Genomic DNA, 19922 nt, shown 5'->3' with positions numbered 1-19922 from the left:
TGCAAAATCAGATATGATAGCCATAAAATGACACCGCAGGTGTTAAAAACCAGCATAACCTTCCCTTGTTACAATCACTGCTAATCTCCATTGCAGTCGTATGCATACAGTATGTCAGTACCATGACATTGGTTTGTTGCCAAACCAGTCTCTCGGTTTATGACTGAGTGCCACAAGGCGAAAGTACCAGATAGCCTGTCACCCCTGCCCCTGTTAAAAAAGTCCTCAATATGGTACAGTTTGACCCATCTGGACAAATTTATGTAGTTTTATTCACTAGGTAAAAAGTCAGCAAGGATTCAGTGTAAGGAATGGACAGCCAATTTGAGTACAATATTCAGTGGCACTGTGGTATACAAATTTAAATGCATGTGATGTTCTGTGCTGCCAAAGAGTGCTTTACAGACATTATCTCTGTCAAAATGCAGTTTTTGCTTTAGTCAAAACTAAGAATAATTTCTTTACTTTCTTTTCTTAAAGAGGTGGAAAATATACAGTACCCACATACAGTCTGTCTCTTGGTACAGCACAAACGAAAATCCAGTTGAAAATGTTAACATCATAAAAGTATTTGTGTAAGAAATATGAGGAAGCTCATCATTTTCTTTTCACGTATTTTAACGGCAACAGCTCTGATCATGGGCTTGACATTGACATTGGCGAAGGAGAGAATAATATGACAGGAGTGGAGTTCAAAACAAAGGTAGTCTAAGGTGTGGTCGAGGTATTTTTTTAAGTGCACTAACATGATGAATGGGAGTGTCCCAGAAGGAAGGTGGAGATGAATTTCAGTGGCTCTAGTGAAAATGGTCAGCTTACACAATTGTAGCAGTAACATCGACAGAAACACAAAATGTGCTGCACAGTGTTATCAAGAGTAAGTAAAAAAAAACTTTAATAACTTCACTGCTATTACAGGGTGCACTCCAGATAAAATCATGGCTGAGCTGATAGATCCAACCCCACCCTTTTTGTGGTTTAACAGCATGTTCACACAAAACACCAATAAATTTCTACCACCGCAGCTAGTTCTTTGGTGCACAGACAAAAATTACAAGCAAATTCCAAGGATGCAATTGGAGATCAGGACAAAGAGGTGGAACAAATCTTCTTAAAGTAATAAGTTATTTACATTTCTTACTGCAATATTAAATTTGAAACACACACAATTAGTTGATTAATTATGAATTCGATTACTTTATTTTTTTAAGTCAGTATGTTCCATGTCCTGACCCAAACCTAAATGAAGTGTAAAATACATTTACTGAATATGCACATAATATATACTAAAGTACTTTAACCTTACTTTTGAAATATATGTAGGGATTTTAATTACTATAACATTTAAACAAATAATGACAGTAAGTGTAGATAAAGGATGACTTGTTTAAATGGAAGTTTTTCTAAAAAAAATACTGCAGGTAGATAACATAAATCAGCATTGTTTGTAATGTCCATTTGGGTTAATACAACTGATATAGCACAGAATGTGAATTTAAATGAATTAATTTGGTTTCTGTGTTTTCACTACAAGGCAAGAAGGACCTGTAGTTAAAGATACAGTATGGTGGAAGATGAAGATGCAGTCCATGTTCTTCTTCAAGTATTTGGCCAACTGGTAACTTTTGTTATGGTAACATGACAAGACTCTGGGATTACTGATGTAATTACTATAGGCAGTACTGAATTACAGAATCATGTTCTGATGCTTTAATTACTGCAAGCACACTCTAGTCAGATGTCCAAGTTTGTCATATTGTAAGATTGGATGAGGCCTTAACAACTCTTACACAAACCTTGTCAAAACATTAGCCACACAGCAAATGTAAATGAACTGTATTTGAAACATTTTCCACAGAGGGCAGTCTATATTTGAAACACTGACAATCTGGGTCTGGGCTATGTCATTAATCAACTCTTAATATGATTCCTTAATAATAATAATAATTGCTTACACTTATATAGCGCTTTTCTGGACACTCCACTCAAAGCGCTTTACAGGTAATGGGGACTCCCCTCCACCTGGATGATGCAACGGCAGCCATAGTGTGCCAGAACGCTCATCACACAAGTGGGGAGGAGTGGGGAGGAGAGCAGAGTAATGAAGCCAATTCACAGATGGGGATAATTAGGAGGCCATGATTGGTAAGGGCCAAAGGACGCCTGGGTTACACCCCTACTCTTTTGCCCTGGGATTTTTAATGACCACAGAGAGTCAGGACCTCGGTTTTATGTCTCATCCGAAGGACGGCGCCTGTTTACAGTATAGTGTCCCCGTCACTATACTGGGGCATTAGGACCCACTTGGACAGTAGGGTGAGTGCCCCCTGCTGGCCCCACTAACACCTCTTCCAGCAGCAACCTTAGTTTTTCCCAGGAGGTCTCCCATCCAGGTACTGACCAGGCTCACACAGCTTCAGTGGGCTGCTAGTTGTGAGTTGCAGGGTGATATGGCTGCTGGCAACATGCAACAAAACCATTGGCCAAGCACTGCTGGGGTAAGTGGGCTTGGGATGACCATCATTTTCTGCCTGTAACTTGCTAGGTGGCTATGAGCTTGCAGTAATATCAGAGACAGCAATCCAACAACAGATCTGTAAAGCACTGTTTGTTTGCAGTGTGTAAAATGGTGACTGGCTCAACACTGCAAGTTGAAGGATAACATACAGTTCTTATTCTCCTTGGATATGTACAAGTGTTGTATTAACAATTAGCATTCCAAATTGGATTGGTATGAAAATAAGCATTATGAATTATGACAATGTTTTTTTTTAAAAGTCATCTGTGAAGAAAACCATTCCCTTAAAAGGTCCTCCAGACACACAATGAAGTGTCTTGATATGCCAGGATGTACATTCTCCTACTTCGTCTTCTTTGGAGTTATAGCATCAAGATCTTCAGTCTCAGATCAGGGATTGTGCTTATATCTATGTATTGAATCATTTAGCCCTTTAACACTAGCTGTTTCTGAGTTATAAGTTGATAGATGCTTTGAGTCCACACTCCAGGGATTTCAGCTTCCTCTTACCTTGGCAACTGAATTTATTTAACCTTAGCCTAAAAAATAAAGAAATACTGTTAATAATAGAAAGGGTTTCCACCCAAAGCACCCGAAGCACCAAACAAAATGAACCGTGATAAAACACTCACTCTATTGTACAAAGGCTCAAACAGTGTTTGGCGAGGCCTTGGAGTTCAGTAACTGACTGGTCAGTCAGGAGATTCATTGACAAGTCCAAAGTGATCAGAGAGGAGCTGCTGGTGAGAGCTTGTCGCAGGTCTTTACAGCAGGCTCCTTTCAGTCTGTTTTCCTGCAGTCTGGGGGGACAGAGGGGGCAATAGATGAGCCAGAGCTCTGCCTCTCCTGTAAATGTTACAGAGCACAGCTATACCTCAGGTACCAAACTGCAATGACCTACAACCATAAAATATATATGTAAACTAAAAAAAGTGTAGGTACATCATCAAATGACATGATTGCTGTCTCCTTTCCTAGAGAAATCATGTACACTTTAACAGGTTTGACAACCAGTTGGCTGGCAGCAAGTATGTATCTTTACAGTTTTCTTGAGATTTTACAACAATTGTATCACGCATGTTTTCTTTCCAGTAGTCACCATCATATTTCATCATATTTTGTTATACATCTCTGTTTTGCAGTGCTTTTGTCATGGTCTTCCTTGCATTGCAACATTTTACTTGGTGTTTCTTATTGTATTTCACAGTAAAAAGGGGACAAGCTGATTGCTGGTTCAATTGGATTTGTTGCACAGAATATGCTGATATTTTTCTGTGTCTGTCACTATAATAAAAAATCACAGGATTCCAACAAGAGAACAGCAGAAGTCCAAAGTGGTCATCGTACTCACACAAGGGTCTGAAGGGCACAGCTGGGCTGTCTCAGTCCGAGGCTCAGCAAGGCCACACCCTTGTCTTCAAGATCATTGTCAGTCAGGATCAGAGTAGTCAGAGACAGATTGGAGGAGAGGACCTGGGCCAAGTTCTTACAGCAGCCAGCTGTCAACTCACAGCTTTCCAACCTGTACAAGAGACCGTTTTCAACCCACATTTCCCAAGCTGCACTGGGGTTCACATTCATGACATACTTTCCACAAACCAGTACAGTGCTACAGTACGTTTTGTCAGGGTGCTAATTTAACAGTCCCTATATGCAGTTTATATAAATAATCTTTTGCTTTTTGAATAGAAGTGGGTCAATTCAAGGGCCGTGCACACTGGATGAGACTTACACAAATGAAAAAAAATCAGAAACGTGATCATTGGAAAGTAGGAATGCACACGTGACGCAAGCAGCCCAAGGGAGCACATAAATCAAAAAGGATTTATTTCTGTTCATACTACATATTGCAGTGCCCCCATTGCAAAAAACTTCAGGGCCACAAATGTACTAATCTGGAGTACAAAGCCATCTTTCAGCTGGTCAGGTGGTTTTTGTATAATCTGTTTTTGTTTAGTGCCCAGTACTTCATATAGAATCCTGGATTGTTCTGCACTTGATGTCTTGTTGCTTAAGCTCTAGCCTCTACCGGGTGTTCCCCATAATTATTAGTGAGTGCTCCAGTTGTTCAATTTCCCCAATTTAAGTTTACTAATTCATCCTGAATTGGCTTGTTTCATTATCGGGAAAAATAATTATTTAGAAACACACACAGATGCTCGCAATGACAGTATGCTGCCTCAGTAATTGAATTACTACTGGTGGTTACAGATCTATTGGTTTCTCACTCTGCCAGAGAGCAGTATTATGATCCTCACTCACTCCAGTGTCTGTAGCACACAGCCGGGCGCCTGCAAGCCCCGACACAGCACCTTCATCCCGTCGTCCCCCAGCTCATTCCAGCCCAGACTCAGCTTGCTTAGGGAACGGCTGGTCTCCAGCACCGCAGCCAGGGGCCCACAGCACCTGCTGGTGAGTCTGCACCCCTCCAGCCTGTGAAAGAGGAGAGGAGTTGGGAACAGCAGACCATAAGGGGGGGAAACCACAAAAAAAAACATATCCAGTTGAATTCATAAACGTGTGAAGACATGATGACATAAGTCCATAGGTAAATCTGTAAAGGGTCAATCAAATATGCTCCACAGATGTGGAAGGCTGGAATAGAATATTGTTTCAATGGCACAATCGCACGTCTTCCATCGCTTCAGGCGTGATTAAGTGATGTTGGTGTAGGCGTTCCTGCTCTGTCACCGGGGTCAGTGTTGTCACCGTTGAAAGTTTGACCTCCAAAAGCTTTCTTCACTGGGTCAAGTTGGAAAATCAGGGGTGAAAATGTGGCACAACGACCTACCTTGCAGTCTGTATCTTGCGCAGTAAGGTAATTTCAATGAGGTCGTCAACATTAAAGTCCCAGCAATGAAGCTTTCACAGATTCACTTTATTTACTGACTATTTTACTATTTTGTGTCTTGTAAGTATATTGTTAGCACATACAATGCATACATGTTTATACAGTAATTAGAGAGATGTAATGGAGAAGATGGCAAACTGGTTGCAAAAGTCAAAGTCCCTGGCTTTTATACGGCAAAGATACAGTATAGCTTTATATACTAGCTGTCTGCAGCATTTGGTTCTGGTGGGCAATCTTTTCTGTCAGCTTTTATTATTCTCAGGGCACAAATCCTGGATCAGACCCAATAAAAAGAATCACTAGAGTGGTTTTACAAGATACCATAAGAAGCTGTTGATGTTTTGTGTTCACCTATAAACTGATTGGGTTGTGTAAATTTATTGCAGCTAAATAAAATGCGAAGGATCAGTCTGGGGTCTTTTTTTTTTTACTCACTGCAGCGTGTGCAGTACTGAATATGGCTGCTGGAGTGCGCTGCAGAGCTGCTCCACACCTCTGTCTTCCAGGTAGTTCCTTTGCAGAAAGAGCTTTGTGAGGGACCGGTTGGAGTGCAGATTGGCAGCCAGTTCCTCACAGCACTTGGCTGTAATTCCACAAATCTGCAGGCTGCACCCAGAACACAAGCTCAGGAACAGTCAGTTGGCAGTGTTTCTCTTATATCTTCCTTATGTTATGAAAAATATAATTCTCTCACACCTCCTTCATTTTGTACATGACTAAAAGCTATTATTTTCATATTGTGTTCCTGCAGTGAACAGTAAGAGTAATAAGATATTTAGGATATAATATTGGTGTATAATATTACCAGAACAATGCTTTGCATTGTGCCACTTAAATCATCTCTCCATCTCTTATTTAAAGAATAAACACTATGAGAATCACCCAAAACCTTCCCTGCAAAATTGATTTACCGTGCCATTCTCTGCATCATAGAACCAGCATTGTATATTTTACAAAAGCAAAGGGTTGTCCCTGTTTGCGTCTTAACTTCATTAACTTAACTTTGTTTCATATAGATTCATGCAGTCCGACACTCATGAGAAAGCTACAGTTTATGGCACATCTGACTTACTGAACTACAGAACACAGGCTATATGAAAATAAGATCAACTATAACATATGAACAGCTCTGTTTACACATTTCATCAACAGCTAATTCAATATTCCTACTGCCATAAGGACAAGGGCTGAATCTTCTAATCAATAAGAAATAATAATTACAATAGTGCATAATATGCTACTTCTCTTGCGCCTTCTTCTAATTAGGTATTAAAAAGTTCAGGTACAAGGATTTCAATGTCGTGGGGGCACTCTCCTTTAGTCTGTATTCTTGAAGTAAAAGTTAAGTAGCAGTTACAGTGATCTACAAGAAATAACTTTCTATCAGCATTGTAGAAGAATAAGAGTTTCTGACCGAGAAGTACTTGTTAAAGATAAGACACTCACTGCAGCTCTTTCAACTGGCAGTTAGGATGGCTTAATCCAGAGAACAGGAAGGGCAGTCCTGTGGCTATGTTTCTATTGTCATTCAGACAAAGATGCACTCTGGATTGCTTAGAGGTGAGAAAAGTGAGGAGGTCCTTGCAGCATTCATCTGACAGATCATTACCAGCGATCCTGAGGAGAAAGAAACAAACCCATACACCCCACCTTCATATCTCTGGATGAACCAAAAAATTGACCAGCTCAAGGCTTACAGAAATTGTATAATCTCCACCTCCATCTAGAATTGCACTGAAAATTAATATAAAATTGGACAAAACTATCTTCTGCAAACACCTCAGAGAATGGTTGGCTGTTCTATTGTTCATTCATTTTCTGAAGAAGATATTTCAGGTGAAAAAGAAGCAATTATATTTTCTATATTATCATCTGAAAATATGAGATTTGCATGGCTTGACTGTTTTTGACTTGACACACATTTTTGCAACAAACGACAGTGATAGTTGTAACCATAATGTATATACTACCTGAGCTTACTGACACTGCATGTTGCACTGTTGAGTCCTTCCATCAGTTGTTTCACTCCCAGATCTCCCCCGTAATTGAAGTTCAGATCCAGCTCATTTATGGGGGAGTTTGTGAGAAGTTTCCCAATTTCTTTAAAATGACGAGGCTGAAGTTTGCAGTTTTTCAGGCTAATATAACAAGATCATGATTATTAAAACTTGACGCTACTAATTTAGAGACAATGTAGCACAAACCTTTATCTTTAAAGCACCACAGACATAGAATGGAGGTTTTTTAATGTCATAATACAGCAAGCACCAGCATATTTTCTGATAAAGGGGAGCCATGACATGTATTGTGCAGACTGCAACAGAAGGCTTTCACAGAAATGTAAAAGACAGTAAAAACACCCCATAAAAAGAGATATTTCAAAATATACAAAGCAGAACTGCACTAGAAAATGTATTGCATATTAAATTCACTGTTGTCCATTTCTTTTCTGAAAACCAGAGGATATTATTATTCTAATTGTTTGTGCTGTTTTAGGGGTGCCAACTTCACAGAGCTCTTTTCTTTACCCTGTGGTCCCCCAGGGTTGTGTGCTTAGTCCAATGCTCTACTCTCTCTACACCCACAACTGCAAGACCAATAATAACACCAACTCCATCATCAAGTTTGCCAATGACACCACAATTGTAGGTCTGATCACAGACAATGATGAGAGGGCCTACAGGGAGGAGGTCAATCTCCTTACAACATGGTGTGAGGACAACAACCTCACCCTCAACGTCAGCAAAACCAAGGGGCTGATCGTTAATTTCAGAAAACTGCAAAACGGTCATGCCCCTATCCACATCAACGGGACTGAAGTGGAAAGAGTCAGTAACTTCTAATTCCTTGGCATCCATATCACTGAGGACCTCATATGGTCTCTCAACGCTGCTTATCTGATTAAGAAAGCACAACAGCGCCTGTACTTCCTAAGACTGTTGAAGAAGGCTAAGATATCTCCCCAGATCCTCACTAACTTTTACACATGCACTACAGAAAGCATACTGACAGGTTGCATCACAGTGTGGTATGGCAACTGCAGTATTGCTAACCCTACAGCCCTAGAGTGAGTGGTGAAAACTGCCCAGTCCATCACTGGGGTTGCTCTCCCATCCATCCAGGACATTTATTACAGACAGTGCTTGAGGAAAGCTTTAAGCATCATCAAAGACCCCACACACCCCAGATACAGACTGTTTGACCCTCTACCATCTGGAAAACGGTAATGAAGCATTCTGGTTTTTTACTGCACTATCAAACTATGACAATATAATGACAATAAACTTGAACTTGAACTTAATTATTCAGTGTTCAACATTGACCCACAGTCACTTTCATATTACACAATCATTAAGGAATTAAAAGTAATGGATATGTTGTACGTTAACTTCAAAGCAAGCTTTTCAAGATTCATTTCTTGCATTTATAAAACACTTCATCATGAAAGATCTAACAGTAAAACATTAAATACATATCTAAACTTTCTAAAGAGAATACTTTTTTACAAAGAACCACTTTGCTTTGAATAAAATGCTTTAGTTGTATATTCATTTGAGATGTTGACAAAAATGATAAGAAAACTTAAAAATGAGAGTGGGTCATTTGATCCTTCTATGTCATTTGGTTTTTAGCTACTAATTGATCAGAGAATTTCATCCTGGCATTATTTCAATGAAGCCCCCACAACTTTTGGCGTAAAAAGATCTCCTATTCTGAGATTGTAAGACAAAATGAAATTTAATCACATTTCAAATAAGATCTAAAAGTTTCTTTGTCAGTCATTTGAGAGGATTTTAAACACTTGGAATCAAGTCCTCTCATCAGCTGCTCTTTTCATGACTAAAATGATTAAACTCTTTTGGAAAAAAAAACGTTGTACAGACAGGTTGAAAATACAATTCTACCTGAGGGTTTTCACCTTACAGTTGGGACTTTTCAAAGCAGTCCACAGCTTCTCCCACACAGAATCATCGAGATGTATGTATCTGAAGCTAGAAAAGAGCAGTTCAATTCAAGCAGTTTAATTTTTGTGTAGATGTTATTAAGAAATCACTTAGATAAACTCCCACTAAAGAAATCACACTTTAATTTAGATTTCTGTTATGACTGTCTATAAACAATCTATTAACATGTTAGAAAAAAACTTAGGGTTAGTGTTTGGGATATGGTTTTGGCTGCAGTCAGAATTAAGGTTTTGTTCCTATCAGTGCAATTAATTGACAATAGAAGTCAGATATTACCTAATGTGCTGTAAGGGTTAATTCACATTTGTTAATAATTAACACTTTATTTATCTGTAATGTATAAATTGCATTTGCAAATCCTGATCCAAGGTGTTAGCACTGTATTCATATCAAAATTGAATGTACATATCCAATCATTAGAATAGAATTTTGAATTTGTAAAATTATAAACAATCAAGTTGTTCCTCATTTACTTCTAATCAAGCAATCTTGCCAGCAGCCATATCACCCTGCAACTCACAGCTGGTAGCCCACTGAAGCTAGGCAGGTGAGAGTCTGGTCAGTACCTGGGAGACCAACAGTATTGGGAAAAAGTAAGGTTGCTGCTGTAAGAGGTGTTAGTGGAACCAGTAGGGGGCGCTCACCCTGCAGTCTGTGGGAGTTCCTAATGCCCAACTATAGTGACGGGGACACTATACTGTAAAAAGGCGATGTCCTTTGGATGAGATGTAAAACCAAGGTCCTGACTCTCTGTGGTCATTAAAAATCCCATGGTGTTTCTTGAAAAGTGTAGGGGTGTAACCCTGGCGTCCTGGCTAAATTTCCCCATGGCCTTTACCAACAGCCTCCTAATAATCCCCATCTATGAAATGGCTTCATCACTCTGCTCTCCTCCCCACTGATAGCTGATGTGCGGTGAGCATCCTGGTGCACTATGGCTGCCATCCCATCATCCAGGTGGGGGCTGCACATTGGTGGTGGTGGAGGGGAGTCCCCATTATCTGTTAAGTGCTTTGAGTGGAGTGTCCAGAAAAGCAGTATATAAGTGTGAGGAATTATTATTATTAATCAAATTTAAATGTAGTTTTAACTGGACGTGAGAATTGTATTCATGGGTGAATGTGACTGCCTTGGTTCTGGATGTGGCTAATGTAACCATGATGCTCAGCACCTGACAATTATTCTTGATTTTCAGACTCAATGACATGATTTTTTGCTGTTATTCCTTGCTCCACAAATTGCCTTATAAGGTTGGATGGAAGTTGAAATACCCTCAGATTGTTACTGTTTGCATTAAATTACACAAAGAAATATTGTTCACTGAAAGAAGTCATTATAACTCCTTAATTAGCCTTTATTATTCGCTTTTTGCTTTCATGAACTACTTTTTTTTGAATTTGTGGGTGTTTTTGTCCAAGATTGTGCAAATAAAAAAATACCTTAATTCGGTTACTTGTGTCTTGAATGAGCTCAGGATGTTGTAAATGCATTCAGCTGCTTCTTGATTTATGGTGCCTCTTAAAAGCCTGCAGACAAATTATTAATTGAATTAAAATACTGTGTATTACTTTTATTTCTAAACAAAACTTTGACAAAGGCCTCAGGATTTCTGTAGATAACACACCTGTGGAGTCTGCCTTTCTGCTCCTCCACGTTATTGAGAGATTTTCCAATTTGTAATATTTTCTCAACCCAACCTGAATCCATCTCTTCCAAACAGAAGTCCCTGCCACTTCTGTAATCAGCAGCTCATATTTGATTCAGTACCACTGGACACAGATTTGATATTAGTGGGGCTGTGCTATCATGGTTCCCAGTGAAGCAGAGACTTCCTGAGTACCTGCCAGCTTATGGTGGCATCAATGATGGATGCAGCTCTCCACACTCAGCACTGACCCTATGTTGTTACAGGGCAAGCAGCATGTCAAAATATAGACTCGTCGGAGGAGTCTCCATTTCTTCACCCCTCCTGGCCCTGGACTTTTTTTGCAAATTCGACAACTGCCAAGGCCCAGTGGCCTCAATGTGCAAGAACATTTTTTAACCAGCACATTCAAATGTGGGTCGAAACTTCTCTCCAGTGGATCTTCCCGTTGCTGCTGTGGTAATCTAGGCTGTTAAAGTCTGTCTGTTATAAATTTTAATATTATTATTTGTAAATATAAGTGTGATGGTTTATTTCACAGTAAATGACTTTCAACTTCACCGTAAGATAACAATATCGCTGATGTACAGTAAATAAGCTTCTTGTTCTTGTTTGTTAGTTATTTATTTTGTGTTCTTCAAAGCGGGTTTAAAAGTGTTCTAGTTATATAATTCATTAATTTAATTGTTCTAAATAGTAAAATAAGGTTGGAGTGGGAACTGATAATAGTCATATACAGTATGTGCAAATTGTGATCTGGAGGGGCCCCTTTCCAAGAACTTGCCTAGGGTCCCCACAAATCTAGGGCTGGGGTGCAGATTATAAGGGTACAGGGGTTGTCACAAAAGGGGTGGTCATAATAAAAACTAATAAAAATAAAAAAATTATAAAGAAAAAATCCCAGTGCCTGCTCAGTGCAATGTACTGCAATGCTCAGTGCTACAGTACTATGAAACTAATTATTAGGGCTTTCACTATAAAACAAATCACAACATTTCTTTTCTGGAAAACATCCCTACTACTTAAGCTGTGATGAAAGAATTAAAATTCAAATTAGATTCGATGTGTTAAATTTAACTTAAATTTAGTCCATGCATACATTGCAACAGATGCTGTCAAGTGAGGCTCAAAAGGATGTGATCAGATTTGACTTTACTTTATTTGGGTAATGTCAAGAGTTAGCTTTTCAGGACTTACTCAAGTCTTCTGTACAGCTTGGCAACAGGGGAGAGTCTTCTTAGCCCATCAGGAACAGATATATATGGATTCAGCTTGAACACATCCAAATTATCATCTGAAGTTTCCAATACAAAAGCCAAGGCTGAATACTCTGCTGAGGACAGAGAGCATGAGGATAAAGACCCAGTAGCCAAAAGATCTTTTATCTTCTGCACCAAAGAATTATCTCTCAACTCTTTGAGACAATACAGAAGATTCAGGCATCGATCTGGAGATAGGTCTGTTTCCAGGATCTTGTGAATGTACTTAACCATTTGTGGAGTAACATCATGTTTCTCCTTAACCTTTCCCAGTAATCCTTGAAGTAAACGCTGGTTACACTCCAACGCGAGCCCACAGAGAAAACGCAGAAATAGATCCAGGTGTCCCGAAGAGCTCTTGATGGCTTCCTGACAGGCCTTTTTGAAAGCAATGAAGAGCGCCTGCGGACAACCGCTTCCAAAACATTCTATCTGGAGAGAGAAGAGAGAGCTCTTGTTTGGGACAGAGCAAGAGATCAACACAAACAAAGCAGCAAAGTATTCCTGCACTGTCAAGTGCACAAAGCTATGGGCTTTTCGACAAAATGGTCCATTGTCCTCTGCAACAAACTCACTGATCAGTCCCTGATAGAGTTGTAACCTCTCCAAGTTATACTCCTTCAAGTCCTGCCGGGAAAAAACTAACTTTTGCACTATGAGGCCATCGTAAGCCAATCTGGATAAGTTTTGGATTGTGGCACTGTTGGACCTCAAGACTTCATTAGCATCCTCGACAGATCGCTGACTCCCATGGCCTCTGTGATGTTGATAAACCACAGCCAACATAAAGAATTTGGTGTAGACTTCTGTCAGATTTTGAGGCATGCATTTTTCTTCAATCATCACTGGAGAACGCTCCAAAATAATAGCCACCAGCCAGCAGAATGCTGGAATGTAGCACATGTTGTATAAGGTCCGTTGCTTCTTCAGCTGAGCAACAATGTCCTTCCCACAGCTTCCTAGCCTTCTGCAGAAAAACTCTTTTTTCTGCCAGTCCAGAAAGCCTTGTATTTCTGTCATGCGGTCAATGCAATGGACAGGGAGGCAGGCTAAGGCTGCTGGTCTGCTGGTGATCCAGACTGAGGCACATGGCAAAAGATGTCCACGTATTAAATTGACAACCAGACAGACAGGTAGGGCGGGCTCTGAAAAAGAGCAGTGTTCTGGACAAGAAGTGAAATCCAGGGAGAACTGGCATTCGTCCAGTCCATCGAAAATAAATAGACACCTACTAGGAGAAGTGAGAATCTGCTCAAAACAGTCCAGGTAAGGGTAGTAACTGTGAAGCAGACTTGTGAGGTTATATAAATGCCCTGCTGGCAACAAGCTGAGCTCCCGGAAAGGCAGAGGGAAAATGAAGTCAAACTGAGTGAGGGAAGACCCACTGACCCAGCTGTGGATAAGCCAGTTGGTACAGGCAGTTTTACCTATTCCAGCGATCCCCCTGGTAACCACAACTCGTGGCCTGCAAGTCCCCAGTTGTTCTGTTGGAGTTGCATTGAAGATGTCAGCTAGTTGAATGGTCTTGCCTTCAGCTCTCTCATTAAAACCGTGAAAAGCTTCTAGAACTTCGTGGGTATGGCCAGCAGGGCCCAAAACTCCCTCCGTCAGCCAGGGATGTGTGAAGTTCTTATTGGTGGAGGCCCTCTGTCCACCCAGCCGGGAGGCATACTCAAACAGAGTGGAATACCTCCTTTGCAGCTCTTCCTGGTGAATGGACTTCAGGTGGGATATAGACATTTCTAAAGAAAATAAAACGGAAAAAGGCATTCAAAATTAGAGAAAAGCAAGCCATGGGCAGGAAGATTAGAGATTAGGATGAGACAGAATAAAATGGTACCAAAGACTTTATGAATGTAAAATACAGGTTTTCTTTGTACCTGGTGACTGATCAGAAGTAAAAATGTTCACTATATCAAAGTTATAAAGAGAATAGGAGTCAATATATCATGAGATTAATAATTAGATTATGGATTATGAACAACAGAGGAAGATGACGATGTAGTAAACATACTATTTAATATTTCACACAGGTTTAAGTGAAAGAGGATATCATTAATACACCCAAGAATAAGCTCCAGCATTATTGTTTAATTTTAGCGTACTGTAGCTAACACTGATGTTTTACAGGACCAGGGTGACTAATAATCAGTAAATCATTGGGCCCTAATAGTGTTTAAGTCACACTTTAAGTTATTGATAGACCTCTCTATGATATAGTTCAAGTAGGTAGCTGTGTCACATGCGTAGGCTGCAAAAGAACAAGTAAAGGTTTATTCCATGGTGAAAAGAGAATGAAACTTTTCGGCTGTGGAGCCTTCTTTGGGTGTAAGAAAGACAGGAAAGTCAGCAGGTATTAGGAGAATAAACCTTTACTTGTTCCTTTGCAGCCTACGCATGCTGACGCAGCTCCCTACTCGAACTACTTCGACCTACTTCTGCTGCGGCCCACTATGCCTTCCACTAAATCTTTTCCTAGATCTCGTCGTCTTTCCTTCTCCTTTTAGCTGCTGACTTTCCTGTCTCTCACACCCAAAGAAGGCTCCACAGCCGAAACATTGCGCGTCTTTTCTTCTCTATTCAGCATGGAATAAACCTATTACTTGTTCCTCTATATGATATTTCAACATGCACTGAAAGTGGGATGTTAAAAACCTTTAAAAATTGCGAAACCACAAAGAACATGAGATCATACGGTGAAGTCAAGATAATTTAAAAAACGTTTAAAGAAAATAATTTTAAAATTTTTAAAAGAACTGTGCAATGACTAGCAGAGATGGGGGAAGACACTTAACTAGAATATAAACTGGGTTCCAGCCTAAACTAGCAGAAACAAAATAGAACCCATTTCAAACATGCTGTGCAAAGAGGGGAGAATTGTAAATGTAACACCTACAGTATGTGTGAAAATGGAGACAATATGGAATCACAAAGTTTTGGAAATGTTAATGAGAGCTGAACTACAAGAAGAATTAGAACATGATGGCAACCTACAGTAAGAGTCCCCAACCATTGATTTCTAACAGGAAGGTTTTAACTTGCTACAATTTTTCCAAAAAGCAGTTAACACTAACACACCAAAACATGCTATATTTGGAACTCATCAAAATGTTTGACAAGGTTCCTTCTAGGAGGTAGATTCTCAAACTAATAGTCATAAGTTAATGAACGCACATGGATCGGGAACAGGAATGAGCAAGAAACAGCAAATCATCCAAAACAGTATAATTTCTAATAGGGGCAGATACAGACAGAGGTGTGTTACAGGCTTCCATTTTTGTCATGTCTATTTATATAAAGGATTTAGGTCTGAGTATAACTGGCAAAGTTCTACCAGGTTTTGGGGTTAGCAGCAAACTAACTCTGCAACAAAGGAATTATAAAAAGGCTTCAACAATCTTACGGAATGTCCAAACACATGCAGGAAGCTACATACTGTAGGTAAAGGATCTGAGCATTCATGTAGATTATCTTTATGCTCATTATGACAATATAGGCAAGCAAGGAATATAAACGCAGGGAAGTAATTCTTAAGTTTTACAAGACACCAGTAAGACTTCATTTACTGAGCATTGTGTTAAGTATTGCTCACCATCCCACAAAAAGGTTATATAGTATTCAAAGAAGAGCAACGAGAATGATTCCTGGTCATATTGGATTTTCATATACAGTGCCTTGCGAAAGTATTCGGCCCCCTTGAACTTTTCAACCTTTTGCCACATTTCAGGCTTCAAACATAAAGATATACATTTTTTATTTTATGTGAAGAATCACCAACAAGTGGGACACAATTGTGAAGTGGAACGAAATCTATTGGATTTTTGAAACTTTTTTAACTAATAAAAAAATGAAAAGTGGGGCGTGCAAAATTATTCGGCCCCCTTGCGTTAATACTTTGTAGAGCCACCTTTTGCTGCGATTACAGCTGCAAGTCGCTTGGGGTATGTCTCTATCAGTTTTGCACATCGAGAGACTGAAATTCTTGCCCATTCTTCCTTGCAAAACAGCTCGAGCTCAGTGAGGTTGGATGGAGAGCGTTTGTGAACAGCAGTTTTCAGCTCTTTCCACAGATTCTCGATTGGATTCAGGTCTGGACTTTGACTTGGCCATTCAAACACCTGGATACGTTTATTTGTGAACCATTCCTTTGTAGATTTTGCTGTATGTTTGGGATCATTGTCTTGTTGGAAGATAAATCTCCGTCCCAGTTTCAGGTCTTTTGCAGACTCCAACAGGTTTTCATCCAGAATGGTCCTGTATTTGGCTGCATCCATCTTCCCCTCAATTTTAACCATCTTCCCTGTCCCTGCTGAAGAAAAGCAGGCCCAAACCATGATGCTGCCACCACCATGTTTGACAGTGGGGATGGTGTGTTGAGGGTGATGAGCTGTGTTGCTTTTATGCCAAACATATCGTTTTGCATTGTGGCCAAAAAGTTCGATTTTGGTTTCATCTGACCAGAACACCTTCTTCCACATGTTTGGGGTGTCTCCCAGGTGGCTTGTGGCAAACTTTAGACGAGACTTTTTATGGATATCTTTGAGAAATGGCTTTCTTCTTGCCACTCTTCCATAAAGGCCAGATTTGTGCAGTGTAAGACTGATTGTTGTCCTATGGACAGACTCTCCCACCTCAGCTGTAGTTCTCTGCAGTTCATCCAGAGTGATCATGGGCCTCTTGGCTGCATCTCTGATCAGTCTTCTCCTTGTCTGAGCTGAAAGTTTAGAGGGACGGCCAGGTCTTGGTAGATTTGCAGTGGTCTGATACTCCTTCCATTTCAAGATGATCGCTTGCACAGTGCTCCTTGGGATGTTTGAAGCTTGGGAAATCTTTTTGTATCCAAATCCGGCTTTAAACTTCTCCACAACAGTATTACGGACCTGCCTGGTGTGTTCCTTGGTCTTCATGATGCTCTCTGCGCTTTCAACAGAACCTTGAGACTATCACAGAGCAGGTGCATTTATACAGAGACTTGATTACACACAGGTGGATTCTATTTATCACCATCAGTCATTTAGGACAACATTGGATCATTCAGAGATCCTCGCTGAACTTCTGGAGTGAGTTTGCTGCACTGAAAGTAAAGGGGCCGAATAATTTTGCACGCCCCACTTTTCATTTTTTTATTAGTTAAAAAAGTTTCAAAAATCCAATAGATTTCGTTCCACTTCACAATTGTGTCCCACTTGTTGGTGATTCTTCACATAAAATAAAAAATTTATATCTTTATGTTTGAAGCCTGAAATGGTGCAAAAGGTTGAAAAGTTCAAGGGGGCCGAATACTTTCGCAAGGCACTGTACATACAGGTGAAAGCAGTGAAATATCTTCTGTCTAGAACAAAAGTGAGTGGGTGGAGACTTGATTCAAGTATAGAAGATCTCAAGCACTATGGAGGTTAACCCAGAGACTACTTTACACTAAATAGCAAAACAGGATCACAGCAGGGAAATAAAAGGGAGTTAATTTAGGATTATGGATAGAAAAAGCTTCTTTGCACAAAGTATTGTAGGTACAGTAGCTAGAATATGATACTCAGCCAGGTGGTTGAGTGAGACTAAAACTTTGGAAAGCCTACAAAATGGAGGAACGGCCTTCCCTCAGTAGCAGCATTTCTTATTATTTTCGTATGTTCCTAATATCCCTTACTTCAATACCTTTCTGCAGTGCAGGTCCACTCTGAGCTGTGTTGAAGGTGACTGGGAGCTGGATGGTATTGTTGGAGCCCACAATCACTGGCACAACCTGGGTGGAACCTCCATCAGCCCTGGCCATGTTCCTCAAGGCTGGCTCACACCACGGCTTCTCCTCTCCTGCGTTTTCATGGGATTAAAAGGAACAACATGGTTAAATATTTAAAAACTGTTTATGAAGAAAAAATATTTCGTGTCATTGGCTCTGCCACATTTGCATAAGGATACCCATCCTTCTTAAATCCACTTTATTGATTGATTAATGCACATCCACTGAATGTGACTTGATACATTAAGATGTCCATAAATTGGGTATTAATGCAACAAGATTAATGGATTTAGGACACTAACACCCTGTACACTGCTTAATGCTTATCATAATCCTTTAAATGCTGATAGTTTTTATCAATTGCCAATAAGAAATATTTTGGCATACAGTTGCACACTATATGCTAAACTGTTATTTAAAGTGAAAGAAATTAATAAGACAAATACCTAAAATGGTTTAACCCCCCCCCTGCTGAGGCTTGCTTTATGTACTTTCATTACTTGGTTATAGTCTATAGACGTTTTATATAGAACATGCACGGTGTGGGAAGGTCTTTCAAAATAGAAAAAAGACGTGAAACTGGATTAAATTTCCACATCACAGGTACAGATTGTCAGGCTAATTTATTAATTTAAGTTTTTCAGCCTTACCGTTCTCCATTCTGGGTGTACTTTGACTTCTGTTTGTTACCAGGTTTCCAATGCAAAGCCACACTGCAAATCCTAACACATTAACAAAACATTTTTCAAGCCAGCGAGTTACAACAAGTTGATTTGGGAAAATTTCCTGCAGGTAGAAATCCAGCTCATTTTCACCAAAGAACATTGAAAGCCATCTTCTTAATTACTGAATGCAATGCATTAATGTCATGAGAGATAAATCACAGAAAATCACAGAAAATGATTACAGAACAGTGAGCTGTCATATATCCTATTCAGTGTTCACATACTGTATGTCATGTGGTGCACAACATTTGCCGCAGTGTATTGCTAAATCAAATCCTTAATTAAAATCCATTTTTTTTTTAAAGGAAACAAGGCTTGACTTTTGAGGTTCAGATACATTCTTCTATTTGAATGCAAACAATGTTCGTTCTTTATCTATTCCTCTGCGGAGGCGATTGTTTCAAAATACCAGTCCTCAAACAGGAAATGTATAACGTATTTCAGACTTCTAAATTGTTGAACATGTTAGAGATTTTCATCCTGCAATGGACAAAAAAGGTTTGATAAATTTCCATCCAAAAGGCAGATTAAAATGCATTACCTTAATTTCTTTCACCGTCTTGAGAGGCACAAGCCATCCTTAAATCTGTGTTGATTCATGAGCGAAAAACTCAGGTTGTTCCTCACACACCATTTCTTCACTTAACAGTTTCAGGAACTGGGCAATGCTGCTTCCTATCCATGTAGCGGCTGTTTTAAAGTACGTTTGCATTGTACGATATCCTTCGTTTTGCGGTACAGACCCAAGCCTGGCATGAGAGTCAGTCTCAAACCCCAAGAACCTTTTCAGAGGGCCAAAAGCCTTAATAAATGTACATATACTTATTGTGTGTTCATTTCTTTTTAGAATGGATAACTATTTATGTCATGTTATTTTGTTATTTGGCATAATTATGTTGACTGGCATAGTGTATTAGGTGTATCCACAGTATATGTATGGTTTAAGAGAGCTTTTCCCAGTATAATAATTTTTCGTTGTGTGTGGACAATTCAGGAATGTATCTCACATGAATAAGGAGTACTGTATATGGCTGAAATTTCAGGGTAGAAATTCTGGTTTCTACCCTGCACTTGACCTGAATCCTCTTTTGATTGCTCTTTATTACCAGCGTTCGCAGGTCTGTACTCAATGAATCCACAAAACCTGGCCTTACACACTTAGAATTAGACTACGTTATTGCTGTTCTGCCTGCGGTATCTTCAAGGTAATACATAGGAT

General features: G+C 39.7%; 1 protein-coding gene across 2 annotated transcripts; it reads right to left on the bottom strand.

Annotated features, from left to right (window-relative positions):
• Window positions 1-894: 894 nt before the first annotated feature.
• On the bottom strand, window positions 895-19446 carry LOC102692267 (NACHT, LRR and PYD domains-containing protein 3-like). Of its 2 annotated transcripts, none has more exons than XM_015341214.2 (13): window positions 19245-19446; window positions 18629-18700; window positions 17894-18049; window positions 12177-13980; window positions 10774-10860; window positions 9275-9361; window positions 7340-7507; window positions 6816-6986; window positions 5805-5975; window positions 4781-4951; window positions 3870-4040; window positions 3151-3318; window positions 895-3057 (listed from the first exon to the last, which is right to left on the bottom strand). In XM_015341214.2, exons 2-13 carry the CDS (start codon window positions 18636-18638, stop codon window positions 2973-2975), a joined length of 3249 nt encoding a protein of 1082 aa, XP_015196700.2. In that variant the 5' UTR covers window positions 18639-18700; window positions 19245-19446; the 3' UTR covers window positions 895-2972. The 2 variants fall into 2 exon arrangements, with proteins under 2 accessions (XP_015196700.2, XP_015196701.2); XM_015341215.2 differs by having other exon boundaries at window positions 5805-5882.
• Between the last annotated feature and the right edge of the window lie 476 nt (window positions 19447-19922).

Source organism: Lepisosteus oculatus, chromosome 5 (genome assembly GCF_040954835.1).
Source record: "Lepisosteus oculatus isolate fLepOcu1 chromosome 5, fLepOcu1.hap2, whole genome shotgun sequence".
NCBI classification, from domain to species: Eukaryota; Metazoa; Chordata; class Actinopteri; order Semionotiformes; family Lepisosteidae; genus Lepisosteus; species Lepisosteus oculatus.
Note: the sequence above shows the minus strand (reverse complement) of the source record. Positions and strands in the feature narration are given on the sequence as shown.